The following is an 11897-nucleotide window of genomic DNA, read 5'->3' on the forward strand; positions in this document are numbered from 1 at the left end:
TCCAAAGTGGCTGTACCATTTTGCCTTCCCACCAGCAATGAGTGAGAGTTCCTGTTACCCCCACATTCTCATCAGCATTTGGTGTTGTCAGTGTTTCAAATTTTGGCCATTCTAAGAGGTGTATAGTGTTATCTTATTGTTGTTTTAATTTGCATTTTGTGATGACATATGATGGGGAACATCTTTTCATATGCTCATTTTCCATCTATATATCTTCTTTGGTGAGGTGTGTGTTCAGATCTTTTGCCCATTTTTCAATCAAGTTGTTTGTTTTCTTCTTGGTGAGTTTTAAAAATTCTTTGTGTATTTTGGATAACAGTCCTTTATCAGATGGTGTCTTTGGTAAGTATTTTCTCCCAGTCTGTGGCTTGTGTTCTAATTCTCTGATGTTGTCTTTTTGCAGAGCAGAAGTTTCAAATTTTAAAGAAGTCCACCTTATCAGTTATTTCTTTCATGGATCATGTCTCTGGTGTTGTATCTGAAAAGGCATCACCATACCCAAGGTCATCTAGGTTTTCTCCTGTTATCTTCTAGGAATTTTATAGTTTTGTGTTTTACATTTAGGTCTATGATCTATTTTGAGTTAATTTTTGTGAAAGGTATAGATCTGTGTCTAGGTTACTCTTTTTGCATTCAGATATCCAGTTGTTACAGCACAATTGGTTTAAAAGATTGTCTTTACTCCATTGTGTTGCCTTTGCTCCTTTGTCGAAGATCGGTTGCCTATATTTATGTGAGTCTATTTCTGGGTTCTCTATTGTTCACTGATCTATTTGTTTATTCTTTTGCCTGTACCACACTGTCTTGATTACTGTAGTTTTATAGCAAGTCTTGAAGGCGAGTATCATCAGTCCTTCAACTCTGTTCTTCTCCTTCAATATTGTGTTGGCTATTCTGTGTCTTTTGCCTCTCCATAAAAACTTTAGAATTAGTTTGTCAATATCCATGAAATCACTTGCTGGGATTTTGATTGGTGTTTATTTACTTAAAAAAATCTTCTAGGTAGTATGCTAATGACAATCTATTCTCATCATAGAAAAGGTAAGAAAATTTTGGACCTTTGTCTATTTGTAAAAGAAAAATGTGCAACTCATTTTATATATGAAAGTTCTTTTTAAGTTCTTTCTGTGAGATAACAAATTTCTGCAATACCGCAGATTTGCATATTTTTTCACCTCATTAAAAGGTGATTTAAAAACATTATAAAGATATGGACTACATTTTAAAGGCTTTGTTTTTGTAAAATTAATGCCATCAGTAAAATTTTCATCTGGAGTCACCATTTTTGCACCCAAATTTGCCTTTAATGATGCAGGTAATGAATTTTACTATGGTGCTAACCTTTTCCCTTTATCTTAGGATATCTTTTTTTTTTCTTTTAGTCAAGTTTGTATTTATACTCAGTATTTCCTTAACATAGTGTTTTTTTTTTGTTTGTTTTTGTTTTTGTTTTTAATGAACAGTTGGGTTTATTTCAACAGTAAGTTTGAAACTCTTGCTTCTGGCAAGAGTACTACAGTAATTATATTAGGAATAGACAATTTCCTACACTGTCAAATATATAAAAGTTCCTTCTGCATTTTCCTCAACACTGATCAACAAGCAGATTCAGTTCACATTTGCTTTCATCTACTGAGTGTACCCAAACTTCTTCTTCAGAGATTCTGGCATCTCAGGTGGAGGAGGGAGAGGGAGCCTGAAGTAGACCTTCACGGAGTCATAGATGAACCACTGCAGTGCGGTCAGAGTGCCGATCATGATGAAACGGGCAGAGTCCCTTCCATACACCTCTAAATCCAAGTCTCTGGAGGACCAGAGACGCACTGCTACCCTTCTCTTTATTCAACACAGACACCACAGAATCAGCAGGGTGAGAAACAATGGCACAGAAGACTCCAGCTATGTAACCTGCCACGAATGTGTCAACCAGCTGCTCTGGCTTTGAACATTCACTTCGGGGCTTGGGAACCACAAACTTGTACAATGCTTCAACAGTACGTTCAAAGCAGGCGAACTTCATCATGGTGTATGGTATCTGTCTCATCCAGAGAGGAGCAACCCCTTTGTAGAATGCCTTTAAGCCTTCTTCCTTATACATTTTGGGAGCTGCATCCCTCAAAGTGTTAGCATATCCTGGTTGGGTTTGAATTCGAACCTTAGCAGCTTCCATAGGAGCCAGAGCAATGTCAGCAAAGAATTCAGCACTGGCAGAGGCAGCCAAATATAGTGATGTGCGCCAGAGATAGGCATTCTCCTCTCCAAGCATGTTGCTATACAAAACTTTGAAGACTTCATAAAACCCAAATTTGCAGAGCCCTTGCATAGAGTAGCCAATGAAAGTCAGAGCCCATCCTTTGGCCAAACCACGAACACCATCTTCTTTGAGTGTAATTGAGAATCCATTAAATATGCCCTTGTACTTTTGTGGGTCCACCTGCATATGGCATTTCACTAAATCCAGAGGAACAACAGCCGTGTGTGTCAGACCACAACTTAAGACCCCACCAAAGCCACACAGTGCGTAAAACTTCGCGGAGCCATATTTACAACTGTACTCTTCCACAGGGGCGGCTGCCAGCTTGCGGGAGCGGCGGGGTGGGCCCGGGGTCCCGGCGGGGTTGCTGCGGGGACCCGCGAGACCCTCTTGCACCAGCTGCAGGTGGGGCGTGTTGAAGGGGTTCGCCCGCGCCAAGTGCGCCACGGACGAGAACATCTTCTCCCTAAGATGGCGAACACACCACCGCTCCCTCGGAAAGGCTGGGGCTCACAGAGCAACATAGTGTTTTTAAAGGATGTCAATACTAATGAGAATATATGCTCTCCATTACATTTCACTTTATTGGCTTGCAAAAAAGTTCTTCTAATAAATATTAAGAGCAGAAACATATTAGAAATATCTATAGTTTATCCAACTGTTTAGCAAATTTTCTAGTACTTATTTCTTAAAATATTTAGCTCTGTTTGTCTATCTATCTATCTAATGCATTTTAATTAGTCACTGTCTTAGGTTGGGTTCCCAAAGAAGTTGATCTTGAGGCAAGAATTTGAGTGTTAGCAACTTATTTGGGAGGAGGAGATCCCAGGAAGCATGAATAAGGAATGACAGAAGTGAGAAAAGAAAGGAGGGAATGATCCAATAAAGGAGGTGTTATCAAGCAAGTTCCTGCTGTGGGAAACTGGGGTTCACTCCCATGGAGAGCTCAGGAGCCAGTACAGAATTTTTCTGAGTTGTTCCACTTGAAGCACAGTAAATACTCTCTGACTCTTGTCTGTCATCGGCTAGACATTAATCATCCAGTACTTCTGGCCTACCTATTTGCAGATCTAGAGAGAGCCCTCAGGTACAGGGATACAGGTGTTACTGTAAAATGTAGTCCACAGGAGTAGGGACAAAGTGTGCCTAAGGTGTGTGGGCGGGGTCACTGCATCATCTGCTGCCGTCTCCATAGGCCTTCAGAATGCTTTCGACCATGTTTCCTAAGGCAGAAAGAAAAGAAGTATTTTTAACCAAAGTTATTACTATTGAGTAAAAACTCTGCAAAAGAGGCTTATAAACTTTATCGAGTTTAGTAAAATTTTGTAAAGTCTTCATATTCTACATGTAAATCCATATCTTAAACAGTTTTTTCATATATATATATATAGTCAATGACTTAACAGATCTGAATGTATTATTAGTATTTTTACCTGACAAAGAGATTATACAAGGAGTAGAAGGATCATTTCTCCCTCTTTCTTAGCTCTTATTTTGCTTATCCTATTAGAGTTTTTAGTTTGGGGTTTCTTTGATGAGATCTTTTAAAAGTCACCTTTCTATTTTATGAGGGTTATTTACTTTAAAGTAGCTAATATATGCAGCATTTTTAATAAAAAGATGGTCATGGCCAACTGTCCAGGTGTCCACATTGTGGGATTCCCATCTTTCCTTCAAGATGCTTTGCTTACACGTCACTGTATGTGACAGGTGACAGTTTGACGTTTAAACCTATTGAGGGTGCCGGTGTCAATACGAATGAAATATTAGTAAAGCTTAATATTTGACTAGTTCTTGAAGTAAAAATCAAATAAAATGGAAGTTCTCATATTTTATCCCAGAGGATCATCTGGTGCATCCTTTTTGGTATCTGCACCCCAGTTTGGAGATCACTAGACCAGAGGACAATGTTCAGATGCCTTAGCATGGCATACACAGTCCTCTACCATTTGACCCTCGCCTACTACTCCAACCTGAGCTCTTGCCTTGTCATGCTTCATACTCAGCATTTCAATTATAATGAACTTTTTGGAGTTCCCTGACTTTATCATGTTGAGTCTTATGTCAGAGCTTTTGCTTATACTATTGCTTCTTCCCAGAATGCTCTTTCTCTTCGGATTCCCTGGTAACATCTCTTCTATGAAACTTTTCTTGGCCCTTTCCCACTCTCCAGGGAGCACTGAAAACATACTTTTTTGGAACACTACTGTATTCTCAACCTTAGCCCTCATCCCTTCTGGTGAACATATTTGCTAACATTCTTGGCTTTTCCTATAGACAATTGTCTCCCTGAAATCAGAGATATCTAATTTATGTTTGTATCTCGAGCACATAGCCCCAAACAGGCACATAATCATGCTTGTTGAATTAACCTCTGAAGGTGATGGTCCTATTATATACACTGTGTTCGTCAGTCATCCTAGAGGATTGTGTGTAGCTCTGGGTGCCTCTGGAAGAAGGCCTTGGAAAACTGATATGTACTCAGAGGAAAAGAATTTCAAACAATGTCATGAGAACAATTCTAGCCTGGGACCAATGTATAGAATAACAGGGAAGAGGGATTTGGTTTTAACATAAGGAAGAATTGTCTAACAATTTGAGCTGCTTGAACATGGGATGAATGGCTTTGGGACACGGTGAGTTTCTTGTTATTGGAGGTGTTGAAATAAAACCTGAATGGATAGCCTCCTTGAGCAGGCTGAACAAGGGCTTAAAGCATCTGGAGTGATCATAGTGAGTGGAGGAGAATTTAGATAATCTTTGGATTGTAAACAATCAAGCTGAGATTTTAAATCATTTGATATGTCTAGTGGTAGGTCTAAACTTTAGTAGATACTGCTTCAAAAAAAAAAAACGCACAGCGAGGCTATTTTAAGTAAACAATTTCTCTGTTATTCAGAATGTCTGGATCTAGATGATACAACAGTAATGCAGCTTTGCCTCTCTTGAGTCAGGCTAAGCAAGGTTCTGAGCATGTACTGATGCTGTTATTTTTCTTTGTGAATATAACGAGACATCTAATCTCCTTCCTCTTTTCATCTTAGAAGTAGGGCACCTTCACTCCATCCAAACATGGATTTAAAATTTACAGTCTAAGAGTCCATAACAAAGAGATAGTGCCTCTTCAGTACTGGAGAAGAGGCAGTTATCTTATCTATATATTTAGGGCTGCCTGGGACAGAATTTTAAAATAAAATATTGAGTCAGTTAAACTTAATTCAGGAAATAAATAGTATATTATAGGCATAACACTGTAGACAGTAGAAAATAATCTATAACACCCTTAAATGGCATGAATCTTATAATATAGAGACTGAGGGATTAGCAGATGTAAACTATTATATATAGGATGGATAAGCAACAAGGTCCTACTGTATAGCACAGGGAACTATATTCAATATCCTGTGATAAACCATAATGGAAAAGAATGTGAAAAAGAATGCATATATATGTATAACTGAATCACTGTGCTGTGCAATAGAAAGTAACACAACACTGGAAATCAGCTATACTTCAATAAAATAAATTTTAAAAAAAATAAAAGAAAACAAGTCTCAGTGAAGTTAAAGGGACATGGCTAAAAGTTGTACAATGTATTGGTTTCAGAACCTAGACCACAACCCATCACATCTAATTCCACTTCCATGGTTTCTCCATTTTACTACACTGCCTTAAAAGTTTAAGATGTGGTCCCTACCATGAAGGACTTTTGTAAATTCATAAAGGCATAAGACATATGCATAAAACAATTAGAGAATAACAAAAGTAAAATCAAGTGCAATACATGTGTTTCAGCTAAAGAGTAGTTTGGAAGGTCAACAAGGTGAGAAATCACAGGCTAGAGGATATGGACATTTTTATTAAGAGCAATTTTGAAAATAGCTCTGAAAGATAATTAGGCTTACAAATTTTTTCTTTGGTTCCCAAAGTGCACGTTGGCTTTGTCCACATTCATCAGGGCCTTTCCCTCTCTTTTATTTCTTTTTAGTTTTACTACTACTCATACTGGCCAATAGGATGCATGCATCTAATTGCAGCAAATTCTTATACATTCCAAGTGACCCCCACAAAACAGGTTGCCGTGGTAACCAAACAAAAAGGGACTGGAAAACAGAAGCAAAGTATTTACTTAATGTCTGATGGGCTTTCTGCACGATTTTCATGAGACCTGTTGCTGGCTTTCTTTTAGGTTTGGATGCCAGTCTCCGCTTAATTTTTAAGCCGTTAAAAGATTAAAAACTTTATTTGGCCTTTTTATATAGAAAATTGTACTGAGCAGTGAAGTCACAAATATTGATTTTATAAGTATATAAATCTTATTTAGAAATGTTGATTTATTACACAGAATTAACCCAGGAGCTTGCAACTCTTGCCAATGGAATTAAAAGGAACAGAAGGCTCATTAGATGATGGTAAAGTCTTTTAAGAATGCTACAAGAAAGGGAGGTGACAGTAGATTTGAAATAATTTTGTTAAAGACCCTCCCATTTATTTTGCCACATCAATAATAAAGGTGTTCACTAACCAGTTGGGATAGAGACTTCCTTGCTAATTATTTTATGTACAAAGTCTTTAATAGACTACATAATTAGTACAGTCTACTGTGTTCTAGCTAGTTTTAATCCTTTGGTGAAGGAAGATTTTGGCAATGAAACAGAAAGTCATTTAGGCTCATAAAATATGTCTAACATTTTCTGAATTGGGGAATAGGACCCACTCTCGTCATTCCTAATATTGTCTTGGTACCTCTTTGAAGTACAGAAACATTAGAACTTCAAAGGCAGTCCAGAAAGATGGCATCTGCAGCTTATGGCCAGCTCTGGAAGTGTAGGCAAATATACAGCATGTCACTAGGTGGTAGTTTTGCTAGGGATGTTGGCATAATTGACTCTTCTTTATTTAGAGAGACAAAATCTACATACAATAAATAGCTTTATCTGACACTTGCTTTTAGAAATCACACTCTTTGTATCTTGCAAAAAAGTGATTTTACAACATAAATGGCATTAGTAGGAGTAGAAGACAAAGCTGGATGTTTGTTTGGAAACTTCGTCAACGGGAAGGAAAAAGGTTATCTTATAGAGGAATAGATCTTCTATGGAATGTTGCTGGTCTGTGATGTAGACCCACCCACTTGCATATTTGGAATTTGCTGTATTGAACTAAAATACCTACTTTGCATCTTTCTAGGCTAGTTCTCTTAATTTAGCAGCTGAGCGTGGGATTCTTGGAGGAAGATTTTCTTTCAATGAAGGGATTTGCCTCTTAGGAGTAGAGTCAACACAAGGCCAAGCTAATTCTGCTCTAGGGTCACAAGGAAAAAAAGGTAAAAAAAGAAATACAGTTTTTTCCCATATAAAGACCACTTGTTTGTAACAACAACAATAACAATAACAAAACACTCAGAAGAATGTTCATTATGTAACTGTATTAACACCTTAAATCTGATCTAGGCTATTTTTGTACTTTGGGATGAATATCTAATCCCTCTGACTTCTGAATTGGGCTGTTTATGTGAAGGATGGTAATGCATGCAGCCTTCACCAGTATCAACAACATCTGGCTACCATGTAGCCATAGAGGAAGAATTAGAGCCAATGTGAAGTCTAATTCCTATTTGGAATGTTTCTGTATTGCAACCTCAATTCAGTCATTCTTTGGAAAGGAGGTGGCAGGTTTGAGTGAATTTTTAGAGTTAAGGTCCAATAAGAACAATCGTCACTGAGCTCCAGCCTAAAGGTTAATAATGGAAGCAGATTTTGCTCTGAGGAGGTGGTTTGGTAGATACATTCCCATGTTAAAGTCCCTGCATATGATATCTAGTACATGCAAGAAAAGGCCAGGCTTTAACATCAAAAGAATGTTGTAAAGAGTTCTTTACTGAAGTTAGGGAGATTGGGAGAGTAACTACGTCCTTTGTCTATCTCCAGTGAAAAATGTAGACTCGTGGAAAAAAAGAAAGGATTTATGCTAAATTTTTTCTGACTTGTCCTGCAGCAACATTTAAATACTTGGTTTTCTAACTTATGAAATGAGTGATATTGACTTTTCCTCACTTAACCAGAATTCATTCACTGTTCCATTTCTGTCCAGTGAGCAAAACACTAACCGTTGTTCCTGGGTGTAGCCTTAATTAATAGTCTCAATTATGTGAAACATTTATTTAGAGTCTTCAATAAGTGGCCTAAGGATAATTTAAAAAATTGTTCTCCCCCAAAACAACAACCTGCCCCTCTCCCCACCCCCCCTCCCCCACCCCGCAGCCTTTCCTTGAGAGCGTAAAGGGTCTAGTGGAACGACCTTAGCTGCTTTCCATTTGTTAACCCGAGTCTGGTAAGCCTTGTCAATAATTCCCTTAAGTGTCCAAAGGAATCCCTCTCTTTGGCTTCCTCTCTCCCACAGGGCCCATTATCTCTATTAGCCTGCCTTAGAGAAAGAAAAGACATCCGAGACATGGTCTAACTTCTCTGAAGTCAAGGATGCCTTCAAAAGCAAAGTTTGGGCAGTTGGGGGAGGGGAAGCAGAGGAGGGGACAACGGGGAGGAGGGAAGGAATTGTAAGCAAAGGGACAGCTGGGGATTGGCCCATTCTTCCCAGGCATTCTGTGGAGCCTCTTTTTTTTTTTGAGTAGTAAACATTTATTTTGAGAACTTTCTGGTGTGACCATGTAGTTAAAATAAAATCACATTACATATCATGAATCAACTTGGCCTCTGTAGGTTCTTACTAGTGCTAGCTGATCTCATACCTTTAAATTTTAAAAAAATTAACTGCACTGCTCACTCACGTATGCAATAGAAAAATTCATGAAAATCACCATTATTGTAGTAGTGTCTTTTCTGTCTGTCGCTATGCATATTTTAAGTTACTGAATGCTTTTTGAAAAGAGGTAGTTTCAGTTTTGACCACCTGCAGTAAGTTAGGCATTACTTCACAGTTCAGAGAGTAGCAGTCTCTCCTTGGAGAGTTCTTGCCTATCACAAAGAAAAGCTGTGCCCTTTATTGGCTAAAGCAGCAGTGTTCAAAACCAGTTGGTAAATTTGGGATTGACTGGATAAAGGTTCAATACTATTAAAGGATTAATACTATATTGTGAGCCATGATGCTTTTCCAATATGCAATCATCTTTTGCTTATCATCAGCTGGTATTCCATGTTGTGCAGTGGCTGCAAAGAGAGTTACAACAGATTTAGAAACATACCAACGAGACATTCATAGACGGTAAGAACCCCAGGAAAAGCCAATGAATGATTAAGTCGCTCCCAAATCCTCAATAAAGTGGCTCAAGATGACAGACTGATACCAATCACTTGTATTTATTTCAGGACATAATATACTATTTTGACCCATGGACGATACTAAACTATAATCCTGTTAAGTATCTATAGGATATTTTATTTTTGTAAAGATAGGTCTTTAAAAAAAAAAAGACAGATTAATAACATATCAAAATTAGATTAAAAACATAGGTCATTGCTTTCATTCTCTGTCCTAGTGTTAAAGATGTTACAAAGACACACAGACTATCACCTGGCTGGTCTCTTTTGGGGAAGCTATATTCAAGTTGACAAAAAAGTACCCCTACATTTACAGACACAGCTGTTGTCAAAGGGGTCTTTCTCTGATTTTAGCAAAGAAAAACAGTCCAAATTGTATTCTTTATACTAGGTGATTTAACTAGTATATACCATGTTTGGCACATGGTATTATTTTTCTCCTACTGGAACAAGTTCTTGTTTTCTCAAAGCCTTTCCCCAACTTTTCTAAAATTAAGCTTAAATATCATTTATTTCAAGCTTTCAAAGTAAAATGCTATCCTCATATATACATGCACCAGGTTGGTATATTCATATCTATCCTTTCCAATTGCAGGCTAAGCAAAGACATGCATTTAGAGCTGTATTAATGTATTAAAGCAAAAGACAACCCAACTTAATATCAAGAGAAATTGTGACCTTCCATGTAGTGCTTGACAGAGAAACACTGATTTTGACACATTGTCTTATTTTATTCAAATAGCAGTATGCTCACACATGGTCCAAGAACACCCAAATAACAAAGCAATGATTGGTCTTCAAACATTATAGCCAATGATGCCACGATTGCCTATGATCTCGCCAACATAAAACCACATCCACACCTCAGTGGCCACCAAACCATTCAGTAGAGCTTCCTTAACTGTGAGCTGTTTGAAGCTACCAGTTTGAGCACTATTGATAATTTTTTTCAAGCTCTGAATAGCTGTAGGGATCTCAGCAGGGGTTGGAGGAACCAGCTCAACCTTGGCATAGTGCCAAAATGTGGCCAATCGAAGCTTCGAGTAAGTCACAGCAGTTCTGACCAGCACCGGGGCCTTCTCCGTGAGGTTACGGACAAACTGGGCCATGGTTCTAGGACGGAAAGCCCGTCGCCCCGACTCTGTGGAGCCTCTTTAGAGGCAGTGAAGAAAGTAAAATCCAGAGGCATCTTTTTAAAAATGCTGTAAAGGTTCTGACTTAAGCTGATCTACGTAAGGAATAAAGATGAGAGAAATAATGCCAGCCAGCTGGCCAGGTATGAACCCAACCCAATTTTCACTTACATTTGTTATTTTGTAAAGGGACTATTACATCCTCTATTAGGTAATATACCAGAGGAACCAAAATGGGAAAGCTATGGCATCACATGGTTGTGGTCCTAGACCAAGATCTAAATAGGTACTCTCAAAGGCTATCCCAATTGAAGGAGTGTGGGCTCTATGGACATCCGTTCTGACAAGAAGCCATAGATTTTTAAAAATATTTAAGTTTACACCTTAAATAACTTTGGGTTAAGTGTGATTAAGAAGGAGGGAAATTTTGAAGAGAGAAGGCAGGAAATTTTTTCTTAGTGGACTAATTTGTATTTCATTCCTAAAACTCAGCCAGTTGCTTCTCTTACTAATGTGTCATGCAAATATTTTGTTTTCTTAGGGAATTCAGGACAAAATTCCACTTTTGAGGAAGAGAAGATTGAGGATTAAGTAACTTTACTATTCAAAAAATAGCTTTTTCCAAGTATAAAAATAATCCATGTCCATTATAAAAAATTAGGGAAAAGATGTGATGGTGAGATATCCTATTCATTTTTTAGGAGTGGAAAAATGGTTTTGAGGGAGCTGAAGAACTGAAGTAGTTTTTATATATGTTTGACTCCTAGTGAGGGGCCATACAGAATGTTGGGCCTTCCTGGAGGATTGAGGTTGACTTGATCATGACCTGGCTCAGCAGACTGTCATAAGTATTTAAGGATTAGGAATCTGGGAGGCAGTGGTGTTACCATTATTAGGTCCACCTGGCCCACGGGCACCAGATTAAAAGCTGAGATGCTGAGGTTTACAGCTGAGAAGGAGTTTATTGACAAGGCAGCCAAGCGAGGAGACTGGAAAACAAGGCTGAGATCTGCCTGCTGGAAGGTGGAGGGGGGGCTGGGATATTTATGGGATGAGCAGGGTGGTCTTAGGCGTGGTAAAAGGTGAGGTAATTGGCGTTCTGCACAGGTGCATCCGGGTTACGTGTTTCTGCGTAGTCAAAACGGAGGCGCTGAGCGTGATTGGAGGGTGGAGTTTCCTGGTTCTCTGACGTCACCAGGCCAGTCGGAGGACGCCTGCACAGGCCCAGTTTTA

General features: G+C 38.5%; 2 protein-coding genes across 2 annotated transcripts; both read right to left on the minus strand.

Annotated features, from left to right (window-relative positions):
• Positions 1-1455: 1455 nt before the first annotated feature.
• On the minus strand, positions 1456-2728 carry LOC118890358 (phosphate carrier protein, mitochondrial-like). The gene is given in 2 exon segments (XM_036843130.1): positions 1456-1771; positions 1773-2728. Coding segments are annotated over 2 exon segments (1083 nt in total). The 5' UTR covers positions 2714-2728; the 3' UTR covers positions 1456-1629.
• Positions 2729-10313: 7585 nt separating this feature from the next.
• On the minus strand, positions 10314-10640 carry LOC118890440 (ATP synthase subunit g, mitochondrial-like). The gene has a single exon (XM_036843302.1). It carries the CDS (start codon positions 10638-10640, stop codon positions 10329-10331), a length of 312 nt encoding a protein of 103 aa, XP_036699197.1. The 3' UTR covers positions 10314-10328.
• Positions 10641-11897: the final 1257 nt, after the last annotated feature.

The sequence above is a fragment of the Balaenoptera musculus genome, chromosome 2, assembly GCF_009873245.2.
Source record: "Balaenoptera musculus isolate JJ_BM4_2016_0621 chromosome 2, mBalMus1.pri.v3, whole genome shotgun sequence".
NCBI lineage: Eukaryota > Metazoa > Chordata > Mammalia > Artiodactyla > Balaenopteridae > Balaenoptera > Balaenoptera musculus.

Coding starts and splice junctions, on each gene's coding strand:
- LOC118890440 (XM_036843302.1), bottom strand. CDS start 10,640: ATGGCCCAGTTTGTCCGTAACCTCACGGAGAAGGCCCCGGTGCTGGTC.